Source organism: Prunus avium, chromosome 4 (assembly GCF_965620075.1).
Source record: "Prunus avium chromosome 4, drPruAviu1.hap1.1, whole genome shotgun sequence".
In the NCBI taxonomy this organism is placed as follows: Eukaryota; Viridiplantae; Streptophyta; class Magnoliopsida; order Rosales; family Rosaceae; genus Prunus; species Prunus avium.
Genome location: NC_142287.1, coordinates 34,664,554 through 34,685,857, shown reverse-complemented (window position 1 = coordinate 34,685,857; position 21,304 = coordinate 34,664,554). Strand labels below are relative to the sequence as shown.

The 21,304-nt window shown below is 36.6% G+C and overlaps 1 protein-coding gene and 1 long non-coding RNA gene across 2 annotated transcripts; one reads left to right on the top strand and one right to left on the bottom strand.

Moving 5' to 3' along the window:
* Nucleotides 1-12,509: 12,509 nt before the first annotated feature.
* LOC110754753 (uncharacterized) lies at nt 12,510-16,726 on the top strand. Its single transcript, XM_088252619.1, has 4 exons — nt 12,510-13,253; nt 13,498-13,569; nt 14,121-16,028; nt 16,147-16,726. The coding sequence occupies exons 1-4, from the start codon at nt 12,605-12,607 to the stop codon at nt 16,551-16,553; spliced, it is 3,036 nt and encodes a 1,011-aa protein (XP_088108745.1). The 5' UTR covers nt 12,510-12,604; the 3' UTR covers nt 16,554-16,726.
* A 576-nt stretch (nt 16,727-17,302) lies between these two features.
* Nucleotides 17,303-18,620, bottom strand: LOC110754843 (uncharacterized). The gene is made up of 3 exons (XR_002526403.2): nt 18,377-18,620; nt 18,247-18,304; nt 17,303-17,994 (listed from the first exon to the last, which is right to left on the bottom strand). It is a non-coding gene; the product is annotated as an uncharacterized LOC110754843 (long non-coding RNA).
* Between the last annotated feature and the right edge of the window lie 2,684 nt (nt 18,621-21,304).

Here is a 21,304-nt window from a genome sequence, read left to right as displayed (position 1 = left end):
CTCTTCTTAAATCAGTCGAACCTAACATATATCAATCGGTGCAATTACCTTCTTCTAGGAGTAATGCACTTGTTTTGAAGTTGAGCTTTACAACTCAATGCTGGAGGGAATTATTGTGCTGACGGTTTGGCCCTCCTGGTGATTTTCTGTCACCTTCCAATTTCCTGCTCATCCTCTTGTACTCGTTATACTGCCGCTGCTTCCTCCCCATCCTAGACAAATCATAACTTATCAATCCACGTAAAATAGAATTACTATCAATTCTACTCTTCTGCGTGGTCTTGCGCCCACCATAAGAATCTGCTGCTCCCAAACCACAGACATGCATTGACCAAATAAGCATGATCATCAGCACTGAAACTCTCATGATTAGACTTGAATCTGCAGCCATTGATTTTTTATGCACAGATTGCTAGCTAAGCGCTTAATTGATTGTAAGTAGTGTCATTCCTTCTATGGCAGCCCAAATTTATACTAGCACTAGAGATCTCAGCAGAGAGATATTGGTCCATTGATTAGAATAGTGTTTATGGTACGGCGTCTAGAAGCTGACAAATCCAACGTGGAACTTTGGCTTTGTGCGATCACATTGTTTCAAACTTTGCTGCTATATTAATTATCTTCTGCTATATTGCTCTTTGACCCCCCCTGGAGCATATCTTTGTGATATATGCTTAATCATCGCACTAGTAGCCCGATCAATTATATATTAATAGAGATTAACATTTTCTTGAACAATTATTTGACACATAATAATAACCTTGTTCTTACGGAATGCGAGGTTCAAAGTCATAGTCTAACAACATAAGTAGTTATGTAGAGACATAGATCCATGATGTTAATATTTTCTCATTCCTCTTTGCCCTACTCTTTCATGCATTTCCTCTAAAACCACTGTGCTCTAAGTCATGCACACTCTTGTACAAGCTGCACTTAAAAGAGTAGGGCAAACCACTGAGCATATCTTCGTGATATACGCCGCATACTAACGTATCTTGCCCACTTCTGTGGTCTTGGAGGATTTTATGTTTTTTTCCACTACACTTTTCATTTGCTGTCACGTCATGTCCGCACGGTTGTAAATATAAAACCACATTTGGCCATTTGCTGTCATTTGTCTTCAACTCCATTTTATTTTTCTTGGTGGGCTACTGCACAATCCTACCAAATTTCTTAAAATATTCAGCTAGTGATCTGAGACATGACAGCAAACGTTTTTTTTTATTTTCTCCCATGAGCTATTCAAAGCCTCTTGAGAGTATCGGATTCATTCTCAAGAACCCACGGATTTCATGTATTGAAAAAATCTTAAGGCCAACGTAGGAGAGTCAAGATAGCTATGGAGTCAGAGTCATGTTATGTCGTTTTCAAAATTGGGGTTATGTCAAGGTCATGTTGTACTCATCAATCCTAACATAACATATGTAACCTTATATATGATTTCGTACCAACTTGGCATGCTTATCCTTTTTGTGAGAGATGAATGTGGAAGTAAAGTATTGGAAAAATATGTTTGTGCGAAATTCATCTTTTTCGATTTTGGTTCTTTGAGTTTTATCCTTTTTGTACTCCATCTTTTGACTCGTGGACAACAATAATTTGTGATTAAATATTAGTTGTGCACTTCCTCTTGCAGGCATCACTTTTAGTGACGAGTCATTTAGATGTGTCATCACATAGCATGAATTTTAGAATTTTCAATGACTTTTACTATACAAAAGAAAAATAGAGACAAAAGATCTGGACTCGTATCCATGACCATCCCTACCTTCATCCTACCTTAACCCAAATTTAAATAGGCAGAGGAAGCCCCATTTCAATACATAATTTAGGTAAAAATTGAATTATGAAATTATAATTCTTATTTTAAATATTTATGGAATTAAGGATTTAGGAAATAATTTTGGATTTAAGAAATAAATAATTTATTTATGCCTCATTTAAAACCGTAGTTTGCCAATGGGGTCTAGCCTAGTGAAAAAGAACTTTGACTTCCAGACCAATCTCAAGTTCGAACCTCCATAACACATTGATACTGTGTATAAAAAATCTCCTCCCCTTTTAGTTTAGGGCCCGTTTGATAACCATTTCAATTTTAGTTTTTAGTCTTCATTTTTTTGTGCTGGAGCAGAAGAAAATGAGAGTGAAAATGGGAGTAGGGATGAGATTAAGAGAGAAGATGAGAGGAGAGGATGGGAGGGAGGAGTAACAAAAGTGATATAACTGTTATAACATGTTGCACAAGCTTTGTATGAAGCCCAAAATGAGAAATAAAGAAAACACCTTTAACTGGGCCAGATCCTCAGGTTTGGGCTTAGCAAATACTAAGTTTGCCGGTCAGGAAATCACAAGATGGGTTTAGTAAATAATAAATTTGGGTCCTGCATAATTTCCACAGTCAAAATGCACATAATTTGAACTTGAAGAGCCCAGTGAGGACATAACAACAGCAGAGACAAACCAAACCTAATACAGTACTTGTTGCATGTTTTAAGAAATAGAAATGTTGTGGCCCGAGGCAGCACCCCCTCCCCTTCCACGAATTAAGAAGAAAGAATTAACTCATGCATTCGAGGTCTTAGTTTCGATTCTCCTCTCATTTAATATCGCTTGTATAAAAATATAGTAAAACAAAGAGAGAGAGAGAGAATTAAGAGATAGAAAGTTGAGGGTGTCATACTTCTTGTCAACCTCCAGAGGCCACTTGCTTCCCGAAAGCTTTCAAGTTGGAGCAACACCTATCTACATACGCTGCAATTCACTAGTTTCCTTCTTTCTAAAATTGGATTGAATTGGTCCAATTTCTTCAATCCTTGCAGATGGAAAGGAAAACAAAACCATAATTAGGGAAGGTGATTGGAATATTGTTTACCCAATTAAGCTTGAGGGTAGGTTTAAATTATGAAATATGTGGTATTTATACATTTTCTTAGCCCTCTAATTTGGTATTCTTTACCTAAGTTGTTGTCTTACGTGGAGGGGAGTGGGTCGTTTGTGTCGTAAGCCTCATGCACTATCTAGATTGCCATTACGAGAAAAAAAAAAAAAAAAAAAAAAGGAGTAGCAAAGCTACAAAGTTATTGAGAATTGTTAATTTCGGGCCTAATCTTTTTTTATGCTGCCAATTAAACTCGTTTCCGAATCCTTTTGTCCTGTCATCGCCTTTTCTTTTTCTCACTTTCCATCGGTGTTGTTGTCATCCCATATGTCATTCTACATGCCTTTTTAACAAATAAGTTCATTTTTTTCTGTTTTATTGGTGCATGTTTAATTAATGTCTAACCTATTTATGTAACCAAGTTGTGATACTTTACTTTTTTTTTTTTTTTGTGACAAACTAGTACTTGAATAAAACCAAGGCGCAAACAAAGCACCAATTACAAATAGGCAGGAGTCCAATGATAGGGGACTACAGGCAAATAAAACATCAAAAGTGAACATAGTCTAACCATTTTGTGGCGGTGGGCATGATAGGCCATCCTTGTTTAGAATACCTGTCAGAGAGGATGGGGATCGGTCAACCCAGACAAAAGAGCGCATATCAGAGAGTTGTGATACTTTACATAAAAATGGAAATGGGGCTCAATCTATGAGAGGATCATGGGATATAGCTTGTGGTGCGTTGTCATTTTCAATCGACGGAGACGGACTAATTGGATTATGACTATATTTAAATAGTTGTAGATTATATTTGAATGTGTGCAATTTTCAATTATAATTTGACAATGTAACATAGATATCGTAAAGCCAATAAAAGTTTAATTAGTTGATTACTTATTTTGAAGTGTGCTTACTGTGCACGCGTGCTATTAATTTGGACATAATCAATACTTCCAAAACTGAGATTGTGTCCATCCTGTATATTGTCCTGTTACTATCAGGATACTACCGCTGCTAATAGTGATAGCTGCCGACGAAAAATAATTAGCCACAACTTGTGTTCTTCATTTGACCGTCCTACAAATTGAGCTGAGGCAACTGGCTGACTTCAAAGGGCGTCCCACAACTAACAGCTAGGTGGAGAATCAGATGATGGCCAAGCAAAGTATGCTCTATATTCAAGCTTAATCACCTTCTCTCAACCGTGTGTGATGTGACACCATCTAGAGTGAGGCGGTTCAACCACATTATTCGACCTTTATAAAAAAAAAAAGAATTCTCTGCATTGGGGTCTCACATGGCGCCATCGATCCTCAATACAGAGGATTCTCCTTTCTTGTGAGAGTGATGTATCATATGAGCAGTTGAGTCAGTTCTGATATATAATATTAATAATTCTTGATCACTCCACTACTTTCATACTTATCTTTATCATCTTGGTATGTATCTTTCAAAACTTGATAAAGATCTGTATTACTCATGTGTTAATTAATTAAAATATTAAATACATTTAGTTTAATATTTTCATGCCAATTATATAACTAGTGACTCCGGTTTTCTATTAGACTCGTTCCAAGGGACAAAATTCTTGTTAATTGGTTCATAATTAACAAGTTAACAACTACAACATATCTTCAAAAATATGTATAGAACTCTATATGAGCCATTTTACAATAGGGTACGATCAACAGACACTTTTCTCCATAAATATACAAGCTTGAGTAACAATATTTCCATAAAAAGTGCATTTATTTATGTTTTTGATACATGCAATATTGGGGAGGAGGAAATTGAAGCTAAGACTTCAAGTACAAGAATAAATTAATATTCTTAACCACTTGAGCTAGTCCATTTATATTTTTCATCCAGATATATCAAAGACAACTGCCATAAACACACACGCGTATAACGGTATAAGTTGATTTAATGATGACGGGGGTCAGGTCCTCCAGGGCTCACTCTCAGCGGCTCCTCATGGTATCTGTGGTGGACAAGTGTTGCCTTGCTACCTTGATTTAATCCTGGGAATGATATTTTGCTCTTGTACTTATAATTCATCAGAGGCCGAGTTTCTGCACTTGTTGCTGATAGAAGCAAGACCACCACAATTATGCACAACATGAAGAAGCATGCAAAATTAAATTTCCTCATTCTTCTCATAATTATTATTTGCAAGTAGCTTGCTCGAGAGCTAGGCGTTCATAATAATTACACAAGTTTGTGCCAATTTATACTTGTTGTTCATCGTATTTATTTGCTGTCTTTTTTCTTCTTCATCTGATTTATAACTTAGTGGAGGAGGCGGTGTACCGTGTACAAATCATTCTTATGCAATCAGTTGTTGTCGTATTGTAATTTATACGTGTGTTGGGTTGTCGTTTTTCAGTTGTCTCGATCACTAATTAGATTTTAAGGCCAAGCCTGAGTCATCTCAAGTGCATTAATTAATTGTAACCTTGTCACGTATAGATCAGATTAGCATTGGCCATGCAGATGAGGCTAAATTATACTATAATTAGGGCTTTAAAAAGTAACACCGCTTTCTGATCTTAACTGGACGGCGCACCGATTAAAATTTCCAATGCAATACTAGTGGCGTGGTCCATATTCCATGCAGATTCATTACCACTGTGATCGGTTGACAGTTGATGACACGACAATTAATTACTTTAAACAAATGGATTAATATATTTTTGGATGGTTAATGAGGTAACTCATCGTATTGCTGATGAGCTAAAACTAGCTAGAAAAAAATTATATTGGGTGGAGTATCTATGTTGATGCCGCCCATTCTCATTTTGATGCAGTTTAATGGAAACCACCTCGGATATGAAATGACCTCAATGGATTATGGATAATCCATGTATAAGAGACGTATAGATTGATTCTCCAATAAGTATTTAATTGTTAAGGATTGGTTACATATTTCTGATCTTTGCCGTTAGATTGCATTTATTAGATGTTGTCTAGATTAGAAATATGTAACCAATCCTTAACATAAAATACTTATTGGAGAATCTCCCTTTTCTCCTTCAATCTGCTTCTCTCTTCATCTTTGCCTCTCAATGGGGAGAATTTGGTTTTTTTGAGTAGGTGAACTCAGTTGGTTCTGTTCCTTCATATTACTTTGGCTCTGTATATTTGGTTTGGTTGCTGCCATTTTATTTGTTACTTGTTCTAATCGATCTTGTGTTATTATGTTCCTAAGTCCTAATAGAAATCTGTACATATATACACATAATCTTTATAAAAAAAAGCTGAAACAGAGAACAACTTATTGAAGATCTGTTGCTAATGATCAGATTAGACATTGTTCTCGCTTCTAATTAGCTAGATGCTTGATGCAGCGGAAAAAATAATATCAGCAGCAGCAATATTAAAAGTTTTCTTTCTTGAAACGTGCTTAGCATCTGTCAAAAGATATGTTCTGATGAAATTTCACAGAATTTATGTTGCGGAACTGCAAATCCAACATTTTGCTATTCCATATTAACAATTTCACTGGCACTGAACAAGCCTTGGTCAGTATATTACTTGCCTCCATAAGTTAATTGAGAGGGTAATATGGCCTAAAGTTGAGAATAAGTCAGAGCAAGCAAACAAACTTCTTTAAGTCTTCAAGGCTTCTGAATCACAATAATGGGAAACTTGAGGCTCAAGCACCAAACCTTTTTTCCCGATGTGGGATTCGCACTCTCAACATAACCCTCGTGTCCATTATCCATATGCATTTCTTTTCATATAATGCCAGAAAAACTGAAGGTGGGCTAAAGGTTGCTCCTCTTAACTTAATGCATTTCCTGTTTGTTATGGGGCATGATCTCCTTCTCCACGCTCGGTCTCATATATATACTTCGGACAAAAGCTTTAAAATTTGTCAGTATATATAAGTTTTGCTTTTAAGCTCCTAGACAAATTCCGTCTGGACCTACCATGCCTGGCTTTCACAAATCAAGGCATCGGATATCTGAGACTGAGAATTGGGTGCTATAGCCATCCTCTGCAAGATTAAATTTGAAACTCTCTACCAGTTAGCTTCTCACCATATATATAATATCACTAAGGAAAGTTGAGACTTTAATTTTTCGAACCTCTACTTGTAACAACAGGCATGCAAGAAAGCACGCACACATATATATAGTGGCACCTTAATTTTTCCAGAGTATTATATTTAATGCATAGCTGTTACTATGGGAAGTTTTCGAAGGCCTGAAAAGCTGTCCTTTCGAAAAGGGAATAGAAAGCATCTCAGTCACAAGTGTTCTAGTGGATTTATATATGCAACTACTTATCATGGCTTCAAAACTCAAACAAATGTGCTGCTTCTTTTTGTTGTTGTGCACTTATTATATAGTTCAAAAGTACTAAAGAGTGTTTGACTTTGTTAATTTAGCGATGATGGTTGCTTTTTCTCTGTATAACACTTTGAAAAGCAGTTCTATTGAATATTGAAGGTGCTTCAAGCATAAACACAAATAAAAATGATCACGCGAACAAGACAACATATAGGGGAACCTACTTGCAATGCAAGCTTCATATTGACTGAGCAAATTGAAAGGAAAAAAAAACAGATAAACCCCGTAAAAAAAGCCCTCCCTACAACATGAGTTATGAGGGAATCTTGAATTGCAGAGGTATCTATTTTGTAGATTATGTTTAACTTATGCTGCAAAAGAACAAGTTCAAGCATTGTATGTAGATCAAACGCTGATGGCTTTGACTTATGATTCTGATGTGACTTGAAGCAACTTATTCCATAGAATCCGGTATATGCAGAATTTGAGTTGGGAAAGCAAGATAAGATACCATTTGAAATTGAATAATATAATTAGTACAGTTTATCTTATCCTTAATTGTCACTTGTAAATGAGCATTAGCTTTCGTTTTTGGCTGCTAATAATATAAAACTTAAAAGTGCATGTTGTGAAGCCAATCATATATAATATCCTTTTAGTACTTTTCAACCTCATTATGAAAGAGAAGACATTCTGTTTTGCAGATTTCTTTCCCATCATGTCATGATTTTGAGAAAGTGATACTCCTTTACTCTACTCCCTACCATTTTATATATAATAATATACCTGGAAAAAAGGAACAAAATTAAAAACAAACAAAGATGGATTCAGGTAATTTATTTATTGCTCAGCAGCTGTTGAACCATCAGCAGTACATTTTTTATTTCAAAAAAAGAACAAAACATGAATTATTCATTACATGACACTTCTCTATGCCATGATCGATGCTCAACGATCATAACAAGTTCCCTCAAGTTTCAACAGAGTTTCTGATTTTCATTTCGACCAAAAATGAAAGGTACACCCTGAAACCGAAACATATGTATATATGCTAATTAGAGCCCTCGAGCTCTCTCATTGAGGTTGTATACTAGTGAACAATGGAGTGATGTTGTGGATCGGGACCTCCCGGGCTACTTCGTTTAGGTTTGTAACGAGTTTGGTTTGCGTCTTGTTTTTGCAACCAAACGTTGAGAAATTCCCTGGAACTTCCAGCCAATGCTTGGCCGGAGCTGGTTAAGTTGCTCTTCTTCCCCAAACTTGGATTAAGAGGGCGAGTTTCAGAAGTAGAAAATAAAAGCAGCAGCATTAGTGCAAACCAAACACAAAATCTCCACCTAAAAAGCATTTTTCTCTAATGGTTTTTTTTTTTGGTTGAAAATGTTAGGCTTGTTGTAGAGACTCGAATGGAAGAGGGTATGATATATATAGAGCATCAAGACGTTTATTTTTTGTGATATTAAACAAAGTGGGTGGGAAATGGGACCTCAAAAGCTTTTTCTTTTTTTTTCTTTTTTTTTCTTTTTTTTGGGGGTGGTAATTTGTGGTGTGATGCTTTTCACTAATCAGAAATAACAAATACCGACCATCATCTCTGCTGCTACTCAAACTAAATCTATAAGCTGGAGATAAACTTAAAAGTGTATATTTAAAAGTGTTTAAAATTCATCTCTTAGATCCTCATCAATCTGTTTGTTTAACTCTGTTTCGCTTTAATAAATTGACCAAATTAGCTACATACCTTGTGTTGGAGCCTGGCCTCAAAACAAGTTAATAGCGCCACTCATTTGCCGGCCAACAGTGCCTTCATGTATCATCATGTCATACATCTCCCTCTGTCTCTCTCTCTCTCTCTGTGTCTCTCTGTGATTAAAAAAACTGAAGAGTATTCTCCCCTGCATTCAAGTCCTTGTCCCGTAGAATAAAACCTTGAATAATCCTAATGGTTCTCAATATCTCCTTTTGTAGTCAAGTATATTTAGAACCTTGACAAATTTTATGATTTATTCTTTCGTTTTAAACAACCATTCAATATCTACACAATTCAATGTCGCCGCGCGGCTATACTTCTCCTTTTTTAAAAAAATAAATAGCATGCCTTCGTTTTAATAGTATTGCCGTGCGGCTGTACTTATTAAATATAATATATTTAATAACTAGTATAGCCGTGCGGCTGTAGTGGGCCTTTTTTTTAAAAATAAATAGTATATCCGAGCGGCTATACTGGGCCTTCAAAAAAAAACGTATGGCCGACCACGGTTGGCTATACTGGGCCTTTTTTCTAAAAAGCGTATAGCCGGGCAGCTATACTTGGGTCCCTTTTTAATTTTTTTAATAAGTGGTATCGCCGCCCGGCTATGCTGGCCCTTTAAAAAAATAAACAGTATAGCCAGGCGGCGGTACGGGTGATTTTTTAAATAAATAGTATAGCCGAGCGGCTACACCTGGGTCCTTTTTAATTTTATAATAAGTGATATAGCCGATCGGCTATACTATGTCTTTTTTTAAAAATAAATAGTATAGCCGCACGGCTCTACGTATAAAATATAATATATTTAAAGAGTATCGCCGCTCGGCTATACTTGGGTCATGTTCTAATTTTTTTAATAAGTAGTATAGCCGGTCGGCTATACGGGGCCTTTTTTTAAAAATAAATAGTATAGCCTTACGGCTCTACGTATTAAATATAATCTATATATATAAAGCAAAAGGCAGAGAATGGTGAAACATTCAAAATACCAGAAAATGCCCTTGGTTAATGCAAACATTAAGAATTGAAATTATTAATTAAATGAGGATAATATGGTAAATTCACACTTTTTCATATTAAAAAAATTTAAAATTAAAAGAAAAATCAGATAATGGATCCTCCTTTTAAGGAACACAACTACCCATTATCTTTTTTTAAATTCTAAAATAAATTTATTTTTTTATAATAAAAAAAAGCCTCTCGCAGGCGCGGAAGTGCATGCAGAGAGGCTAGTATATTTAAAAAGTATAGCTCTCGGCTATACTTATTTTTTTTTAATAAGTAATATAGCCGGGCGGCTATACGTTTAAGAAACCCTATTAATAATATTCTTACCTATCTAAGTCAATATATATGTTGAAAGAAAAAATCAAAATTTCACAAACTAAAAAAAACCTTAGGGCCCTTCATGCATTCATATCATACATGAAAAAATGTTTTATGTAAAAATATTGACTAAGTATGAAAAATGGTTTTTCGAAATAATCATTTTCTCAAGATAATTTTTGGCGGCTTTTATTCCTTACACATCAAATAAGAAAACTTGATTTTATGGGATTTTAGTATGAAGTATATATTGACTTAATGAGCCATCATTTTTAGCCTAAATCGTATTTTGCACTAAAACCGATTTTTCATATTTTGATTTGGTGGGAATTTGATTTTCTAGTATTTTTATTTGAATCCAAATAGGGGGTACTTCCTTATTTATATTGTAAACTTAAGTAAATGGAGTAATATAAAAATAAATGAAAGTAAAAGGACAAAGACATTTACTTAAATGTTGAAAATGGAAATAAGGTAATCTGTACAACTAGAGTGCACCACTACCAGCTGAGCAAATGGGCACTTTGAAGCATCTCCTTGTGCCTTAATAGATCCGCTACAACATATGTGGGTACATATCAAAATGTAAAGTATTTGAAATAATATACATATACAAATACATAACAATATATTACTTTTAAAATATTAAAAAATTGAGTGAGGGCCCGTGACCACACTGGTCCCAGTGTGGCTCCGCCCCTGCTGGGCAAGTCACAATAGTTGGGCTTCCAAGCATACTTGAGGAACTGCTTATCTGACGTGCCATACTTGATGCAGTCAAACTCAGGATCTATGAAGGGATAGGTATATTGATACACAAAGCATACTTTAGCACCACCGAACTTGCGTTGGCTTCCTATCCAGCCACTGTGGATGAGACTAAATACTCCATGCATTGGATCTCAGAAGCACACAGAAACTCGTGGCATGTTTTGCTTGATGCAACTGGTTTGGTTTTGGGGAGGATCGGTTGACGCTTTCCCTGTAGAAGACGAACACGTAGCTGTTCATGCCACCATTGAAAGCAGCTTTAGAGAGCAAGATCATGCCTGCATATATTTTCTGTATGAAAATTTCTAGATTATTTTTTTTTTGACTAGGTTAACTTATTAAACTGGTTTAACTTTTAAAATAATAATAATTGATCCTTTATCGAGTTTCCTCGTTTTAGTTTTAGAGTAAATAATTTGGCTTTTGAAAAAAGCAATACTTAAGCTTAATATAATATCAATATGATATTTTTAAAGTAACATACATATGTATATATAGAGGTTTATATAAATTGGAGGCCCTCCCAATTTGGAGGCCCTAGGCAACCACCTTGCCAGCCTATGCTTAGGCCCTCCCTGATAAGGATTTGTAGATGTTGAGATGAATGGAAGTATTGTCTACCAGCTCGTATATAATGCCAACGGATGTGTACATCAGAAAAGTGACATGAAAAAGACTAATATACACAAGTTTTTTGACTTTTTAATTTGATTTAAAGCTAAATGCAATTAACATTTATAATGAAGTCTTAATATTGAAAAATATTTTGTGACCAAACTGAAATTAGTCGCATTCACAAATTATTATTATTATTATTATTATTATTTATCAAAATTTGGAAGGGAGAAGGGAAGTGTTATTGGTGTTTGAACTTGAGATCACTAACTAGGTAAATACCTTTACCATTGAACTATCGACCTTTTGACAGCATTAACAAATATATACAGGCCTAAGCCAACAAAGCGAAAAACTAACGGAAATTGGCCCTGGTCTGAGCAATTAACTGCTTGCAAATTTAGTCCACGAGCTTGCTGTCATGGAATTGTTTTCTACCATATATGTATGTGTATATGCTTTGTTTTGTATTGAAATTTGATGCATATACACATCGAGTAGATGAGATGAGAGTACAGTTTTCGTATTATAGTCTCATGAAAACATTCATAAAAAGGAAGCCAACATATGGAGATGTTTATTGGGGATATGAATTTAAAGCAATGGATTATGAACTCACCATAACCTGATGCGATGAATTTAAACCCCGTTACTTGCGCCCGGATAATTAGAAATTTCTGAAAAAATGAAGAAAAGAAAAATCGACATATGTATTAGCAAGTTGTTGTACATTTATGAAGACAGATGTGTGGAGACATATGTATGAGCAAGTTGTTGTACATTTATGAAGACAGATGCGTGGAAACAGATGCCCAATTGTCCATTCTTCCTTCATTACAAGTCTACCGTCTTAAGTCGTAGCATTTGCTACTTGCGAATTTCTTCCCCGAGGGTGCAATCATGTGCCCCACTCTTCGGCACCTTGTTCTACCTTCATATATAGATTGGCACTACAACAAATTATTCAATGATTTCAAATTCTAAATCGGAAAGGAAAAAACAAATGAAAAACAATTTGAAGTTGGAAGGAACTTCTCTGTTTTCGGTGCTCATGGTCATGGAGAGAAGTTGTTTCCTCTTGTCAATCACCTTCTTGCTAGTGCTGCAGCTGCAGTACAGTTCTATAGGCACAGTAGGTGCAGCACAAACCAACATCACCACGGACCAGTCTGCTCTTCTTGCTCTCAAATCCCATCTCACTAGTGACCCTCACAACATCTTGGTCAATTGGTCAACGACCACCTCCGTTTGCAATTGGGCTGGCGTTGTTTGTGGTGCTCGTCACCTCAGAGTAGCATCATTGAATCTCTCGTTCATGGATCTCACAGGCACCATTCCACCATACTTAGGCAACCTCTCATTTCTTGTTGAGCTGGACTTAAGAAACAACAGTTTTCATGACACCCTGCCCCATGAATTGTCTTATTTATGTCGCCTGAAGTTGATTAACTTCGGATTCAACAATTTTATGGGATTCATTCCATCGTGGTTTGGGTCCTTCCCCAAACTTCAAAAATTGGGATTGTATGGAAATCAGTTTTCAGGTTCCATACCCACGACTATTTTCAACTTATCTACATTGCAAGTACTTTTTCTAAGCGTTAACAAACTATCAGGTACATATGTGTCAACAATTTATCTAGACTCTATTGGTGATCTACCATTATGTTTTAACATCTTGTTATTAATCTATAAGCCTGATGTGTTCTTTTTTCTTTACAAAATTATGCTAATTTCACATGGAGGCCCATTATAACATAATATTTTATAAATATAAAAAACACCCTTCAAATCTAATACTATAGAAAAATTCCAAAAGAGATTGGCTTTTTAGATCATGTGGAAGAGTTGTATGTGCAGGCCCTATTCCTGTGGTTGTTTTCAACATGTCTTCTTTGACTACGTTGGCTCTAGCTGAAAACAGCTTGAGTGGTGGTCTTCCAGACAATATATGCCAACATCTTCCTAGTCTTCAAAACTTGTACTTGGGTCGCAACCAGTTTGATGGTCCACTTCCATCCAAATTATGGCAATGCAGAGAGCTTCTTGAACTTGATTTGGGGGAAAACAATTTCAGTGGAAGCATACCAAAGAATATTGGGAACTTAACAATTATGGAGGTGATATCCCTTGACAGCAACAATTTGACGAATAACAAGGTTTACAATCATGAATATAACATATTGACTTGCCTAATAAACGCTCTATCTAAGTCAATATGTTCAAATCTGAGGTTAACCAACAGAAGAAAAAAAGAAGTATAAGGACATGCAACCTCAAACGTGTTTTGTTTCAAAAGACAAATCTATTTAGGACTTTTATTTTATTTTTAGAGATTTCTGTTTAAAAATAGTTGTATTAATTAATATTATGATGTGACATTTTGTACTAAAAGTCATGAACGGTTAGATAGGGTTAGATTAGGTTACATAAATCCATATACAGTGAAATTGTTGTAGACTAATAAATTGCGGGACTGGCAGGTACTATTCCATGGTCCTCAATATTCAATATCTCCACCATCAGACTTCTGTCGCTTAGTTGGAATCAGCTATCGGGTAGCCTCCCAGCAAACATAGGTCTTGGGCTTCCAAACCTACAATTCCTCTATCTTAGTGCAGCTGGTCTCAGCGGAGTAATCCCAAACCTATCCAATGCTTCTATGCTCACGCGGCTTGCATTGGCGCGAAACTCATTTACAGGGTTTATTCCTAGCACGCTATGTGCCTTAACGAACCTTCAGTGGCTTTTGTTACACAATAATAATTTGACGATTGATACTTCCACTCTCTCTTGTTTGGTTAATCTTGGAAATTTGACATTGTTAACCTTGTCAGCTAATCCGTTAAATGCCAGATTTGATGATTCCTTTCGGAATTTCTCTACATCGTCGCTTCAATATATTTATTTATACAATTGCAGCATGAGGGGTAACATTCCCATTGGTATTGGCAACTTGAGCAGCTTGGTAAAGTTATCCATGGGAGGCAATCAATTAAGTGGATCAATTCCAACTTCACTGGGAAGCCTAGGGAATCTCCAAGGTTTGTTCTTGAAAGATAACAAGTTGCGAGGGTACATCCCATATCAACTATGTCAATTAGATAACCTAGCTCACTTAGATTTGAGTAGTAATCAGCTCTATGGTTCTATACCTTCTTGCTTGGGAAATCTAACCACTTCTCTGAGATATCTATCATTGGCGTCCAATTCGTTGAGTTTCACAATACCATCTAACTTTTGGAGACTTGCCGATATCTTGTATGTAGACTTATCATCCAATTATCTAATTGGAAATCTCTCACAAGATATTGGAAACTTGAAAGTTGTGATACTGGTAAATTTATCAAATAACAATTTATCTGGTATCCTACCAAGCACTATTGGGGGTCTTCAGGGTTTGGTTAATCTATCCTTGGCAAATAATAATTTGGAAGGCCCTATTCCAAGTTCATTTGACGGGTTGCTAAGCCTGCAACTCTTGGATTTGTCCAGAAACAATCTGTCTGGAGTGATTCCCAAGTCTTTAGAAGCTCTGTCACTTCTCAAGTATATGGATTTGTCTTTCAACAGGCTCCAAGGAGAAATTCCAACTGGTGGACCGTTCCAAAACTTCTCCGCTCAATCATTTGTCTCAAACAAAGCACTCTGTGGTGCAGCCCGACTTCAGGTTCCACCATGCAAAAATGGTACACATGAACCAAATTGGAGGAAAGCTAAATATATCATCCCAGGGATCATATCAGTAATTCTCTTTGTGGCCTCTGTATTTATCTTTATACTATGCAGGAAAAGGAATGTGGAAGTTGCAGGAGAGGCTACCTCGTTGCCTCAACTTCTTTGGAGAAGAGTTTCACATCTAGAACTTCTAAGGGGCACAAATGGATTTAATGAAAACAACCTACTTGGAAGTGGGGGTTTTGGTTCAGTATATAAAGGGACACTTTCAGATGGAATAGATGTTGCAGTAAAGGTTTTCAGTTTACAGCTAGAAGGGGCTTTCAAGAGTTTTGATAGGGAATGTGAAATGCTAAGCAATATTCGTCATCGAAACCTTATCAAAATCATCAGCTGTTGCAATGAAATTGATTTCAAAGCCTTGGTACTCAAATACATGCCTAATGGGAGCCTTGAGAAGTGGTTGTACTCTCAAAATTCTTTGAATATCTTACAGAGGTTGAACATAATGATAGATGTTGCATCTGCACTGGAATACCTACACCATGGTTATTCAATACCCATTGTGCATTGTGATATGAAGCCAAGCAATATACTACTGGATGATGATATGGTTGCACATGTTGCTGATTTTGGAATTGCAAAACTCTCGGGTGGAGGAGATTCTATTACCCAAACCATGACTCTAGCCACTGTTGGGTATATGGCTCCAGGTGATGTACTTGCTAATTTAAAATCTTTCAATTCTATACATGCTGTCCTTAATTATGCATAATTTTCATTTAATATATATTCATTCACATGAATATACAAGTATAATTCATAATGCAGAGTATGGATTGGAAGGAATGGTTTCAACAAGAGGGGATGTGTACAGTTTCGGAATTGTAGTGATGGAAACATTCACAAGAAGGAAGCCAACAGATGAGATGTTTGATGGGGAAATGAATATAAAGCAATGGATTGCAAAGTCACTAGTATTACCAGATGCAAAGATAGATGAAGTTGTGGATGCCAATTTGCTTGGGATTGTGACACAGCAGGAAGACGATGATCATGTGAGGAAGAGGGATTGCATATCAGCCATTATGAGATTAGCTCTTACTTGCTGTGCAGAATCACCAGAAGAGAGGATAAGTATGAAAGAAGCTGTAGCCACACTCAACAATATCAAGACAAAGTTTTTGAAACACGCTGCTGCGAGAAGAGGTGTGCTGTTAAACCTTCCTCTTGTTTAGCAACGCTTCAATTAATGGGTCCTATCCTATGACATGTATTTCATGCACTTTAATTTGATTCAATTTCAATCTTTAATTTAGACAATGTAGAGGAAGGCATGCCGTTATATTTCGAACTGATTTTATGGAGTGTGTAGACTTATTATATAATATACTAGTCTTGGTTGTTGTTATGGTATCAGTATGATAGGAGGGTTTGTTCTGTTGTGTCGTGGCTGCAACCACGATCTCTTGGGAGCTCCACTGCTGCTTTCGCCATGTCAAGAGGCATACAACGGCTGATTACGGCAGCCAGGCCTCCCACCCTACGATCTACCCCTCTTGGGAGCTATTAGCCTAAAAGCTTGCACACGTGATAGATATATATAGCCTAAGCCCAACAAAGGAAAATACTTAACTGAATTTGCGTAGACAAACCAATCCACCTACCCAACAAAGCCTAAGCTCCAAAAATGTCATTTTTCTTGTCAAAATATGCTTCTTAAAAGCATCACGAAAATGTCATTAGGGCTTCAATACTTATTAAAATTTGAGAAATTTAATAAGAAAATGTGTACAAAAGAATGCAGGCTATGCAAAAGTGAAGCGCGTAACCAAAATATTATAATAATTGGAATTCTTGTTGAACCTAAAACTTAAATTTGAATACAAACAAGAATTAAACACCCAAACTAAGAATTTCAAATGAAACCCACTCGTTGGATGGCAGGCTCCAACAATATGAATATAAGAATTCAATCAAACACCTGAAACAAGGATATAAAAATGAACCCATAGCAACTCTAAGCAGCACTAAACCTTTCATTTCGAAGCATTTACAGAACATATTTTGGTGACAAAAACAATAAATTTCAATATCTAGATCAGAAAAGCCAGCAAGTAGAATTGGTTCAAATTCAGACTCGTGATGATTTCCTGCATTTGACGAACTGGTCATAAAGAAATAGTGGACATTCTAGGCAATTGGCACCATGCATACCACATTTGTCAATGAGAACATATGATGATATATATATATCCTCCAGGCAACTTCAATGGAATATCCAACTTTTACTACCTTGTCATATACTTCTTTACAAGCAAAAAGAATTAGTTCGAAAGCAAGCTTTATGATTCTACAAAAGGGAAGGAAATTGCATTGAAAAGGAAAAACTTCCAACTTTTAAGGCAATGAAATATGCTAAAAAGAGTTGTGAGCATTGAATCAACTTTAGATGTAACATAATCATTCAACTTGGTAATAACCAAAAGGTAAACTAAAAACCTATGTACCTGACCATCGTACCAACCAGAGTCTTCATCTATAAACAGAAAGAAGAAGAGCAGAAAATTAATTACATCATACATGTTTAGGATGGCGAAACTTACAAGAAGTGCCAAATCTGCAAGTCTCTCTCCTCATATAATAATACCACCAAAGAATCACAGCACATCCTATCCCCTAAAAAAAATTCACAACACAATTAAACAAAGGAGATTCACAAACTTTCAAGACTATCAAGATCTGCTACTTTTTCTACCATCAATCTGTACAATTACCCTACTTAGGATGGTTGAAAATTTATCAAAACCGTGAACTAGATAGAATGAACCAACAACAAAATACCCATTTTTTTCAGAACCAATACAGAAAAATTAATCAGGAAACATATTTAAAGAAAAAACAAATTGGCGTTTAGGAATTGATACAAACCAAGGGCGAGAGGGTTACTGGAACGAAGAGGGAGAGAGGAGACAAACCAACCTAGATTCTGCAAAAATAAAAATAAAACTTGAAACCCAAATGCGAAATAAGAAATTGAATTCTTGAAATAGATACTTACAAAGCAATCATACTTCTTCTTAGAGACCATGTAGCCACATATAGAGAGAGACAGAAACAGAGACAGATAGATGAGGAGAGGGAGAGGGAGAGGGAGAGTAGAGAGTGGGTGTGCGAATTTTAGGGTTTGGGTCTGGAAAAGAGATAAGGAGAGAGGAGGGGGGAAGTGGTTCCGATTTGGGGCTGAAAAGAGAAAAGAAGCGTGAATTTTTTTTAGGATGAGGGAATGAGAGGGGTCGCGCGAAATTAGAATTTCACTCAAAAAAGAGCGCCAGCGAAAACAAAATAGGGAGGAGAAATCAATGTCTATGACACACATGCCATGTCATAAAAATCAATGTCCAAGACTCTGCCACGTGTCAATTTAATATATTTCATATTATTTATCGATAATTTAATTTCTAAAATTCATAATAAATAAATTAAAAATCATAAAAATACACAGAAAATTCCTATGAATATCTTGTGATATTCCTATGTATTAGTGTGACAAGTAGGTATGTATTGTTATGTTATTGTATTTTTCTCATGCAATTAATTATTTCTTTCTACTTCACAACTTATTTTAAAATCGTTCATAATTCAAACAATTCCCAAAAAAAAATAGTGTCAGGATTGGTATGACATTTCCTTCGATTACATACTTCAAATTTCGTTCACGTCCTTATGTGATCAAATAAACAATAACTTAGGGTTTACAAAGTGTGGTTATGTTTTCATTTGCATTCACATTTAAGGATGCCCCCCAAATTGTAATTTTAAAACAATTGTAAACCACTTTTTGGACTTGGGATACGAAGTATTGGTGCTAAGAAATACGTATATATTTTGTTGTGCACACGGTGAGCCTAGTATCCCATCCACTTCCAGGTGTCAGCAAGGAAAACCGCCACTTGGCATATCATCCAATTTACTATTTCTTTGTACTTCAAAATTGATTTAAAATGGTAGAGTTTATGGTTTAGGTTTTAGGGGTTAGGGTTTAGAGGTTTGGGGTTAAGGGTTTAGGGTTTGGGGTTTAGGCGTTAGGGGTGTTGAGGCCCAAAAAATCCACAGTTCGGCCCAAATAAATTATCGGCCCAATGCAATACCTTACCGATAAGAAACCCGATTTGGGCACTCAAAAGTTCGTCATATGCGCTTGCACACATGCCACGCCAAGCAAATAAGCAACACGCCACGCTACAAGCTTAAGTGGGCCCAAGCCATGCAAGATGCCCGGGGCTTGCTTGAGTGGGTTGTGGTATGGATGGTAATAAGTTGTCATGAGACCCATTGATGGACCGAGAAATGGAAGTTCCGGGTCACTTGGGAGCCTCAGAATTCAGGCCCATTTCTTAAATGGGCCCAAAAACATGGGTAAGTACAAGAGAGAAAATATCCCAACCAAAATAGCCCAACCATAAAATAGCCCATTACTCCAACCAAGAATGGCCCATTACTCCAACCAAGAATGACCCATTGCCTCAATCAAGATGGCCCAACACTTAAGGGTAGCCTATTTATTTAATTATTGTCATGAAAGGCCCATACAATTAGGATAAGAAATATCAAAAACTCCAGCACTTGGCTGGAGGACAAAGCTGCGCAAGGAGCTTGGAGGACCACGTGCACAAAGCAGCTGTAGAGCTTCAGCCATGGAAGGAACAAGTTCCAAGCAAAAACCTTCAAGGGACCAAGGGATATTGGCGCGCAAGGAAGGATGCCACTTTTCAAACCAGCATACATAGCCATTTCTTTTCTTCATTAGAATCTGGCCATGGAAATAGGAGAAAAGAAGAAAAAGGAGAGGGATGGAAATATGAATGCTTCACAGAGGTAGCCGCGGGAAAAGGGCCTTGAGCTCCCAAAATCCCTGATTTTATGCAAAGGAGCAGAGTGGACTTTACCAAAAGAAGATGATTGAAAGGATGAGGAGAGAAAGGGAAGCAAAACTTGGCAAAATAGGATGGAAGTCAGTAGGGTTTCTAGGAAACAGATGGCTTCTAGTGGCTATAAATAGGGTCTCTTCTACCCAACGAAAATCATCCACAACCAGAGAGCAAGCTTCCTCTCTTACTTCAAAACCCAGCAATTTTCGTGCTTAGTTCATCTCCTTCCTCAGCTTTCCCCTTTGTCATGCTATTCTGACATTTGACAGAGTCACCGTCGAGCTGCCGGAAATAGCGCCCAAGCCATCTTTTCCTTTCCTTCCCTCATTCCTAACCAAACCTCTCTTCAAAATCCCTTTTCTTGATACCCATATTTCCCCAGGAACGCTTAATTTTCTCTTTAGTACTAAACTCATGGCAACTATGCTCCCATGCCACAAGCTTCTCAAGCCAAGCTAAAAATCTATCTGTAAGCAGACGTTGTTTTTATTGGTGAAGGTAACCGGGGTGTTTCCTAAGGCTTCACCGTCCTTTCGAAGCATTCTCGGGGCTTGATCTTTGAACTCAGACACTGGGGGTAATTTCACCCATTTTCGCTCCTTACAGCAGCCCAGCCCATTCGTCAGGCTGCTGGAACAAAAAGACCCCCACAAAGGGTATTATGGAATCAACTTTTTCATACTAGAGACTTTTCATATTATATATATAGGGTGAGGCATAGAGGAATGCTATTCACAATCGCTCAAAAGCGATTGTCCCATTACTTGTTAGACCCATGGAGGAATGCTATTTATATTAGGGATGAGCCCCTAATTCTAATTTTTACACTTTAAAATTGATTACCTTTTAGGGTCAATAATAATTCAAAAAGTGTTAGGGTTTAGGGTTTAGGGTTTACAAGGTGGTTGGAAAAAAAATAATTCCTACAATAACTTTCTTTCCCGCTCATGCAAGGTTAGGAACGGCATTTGACCACCTACTTTTCACAACCTCCATAAAACATAATTCAAAACTCCATTTCGAACGATCAAAATATGCTCACATAATCCATATAGTGA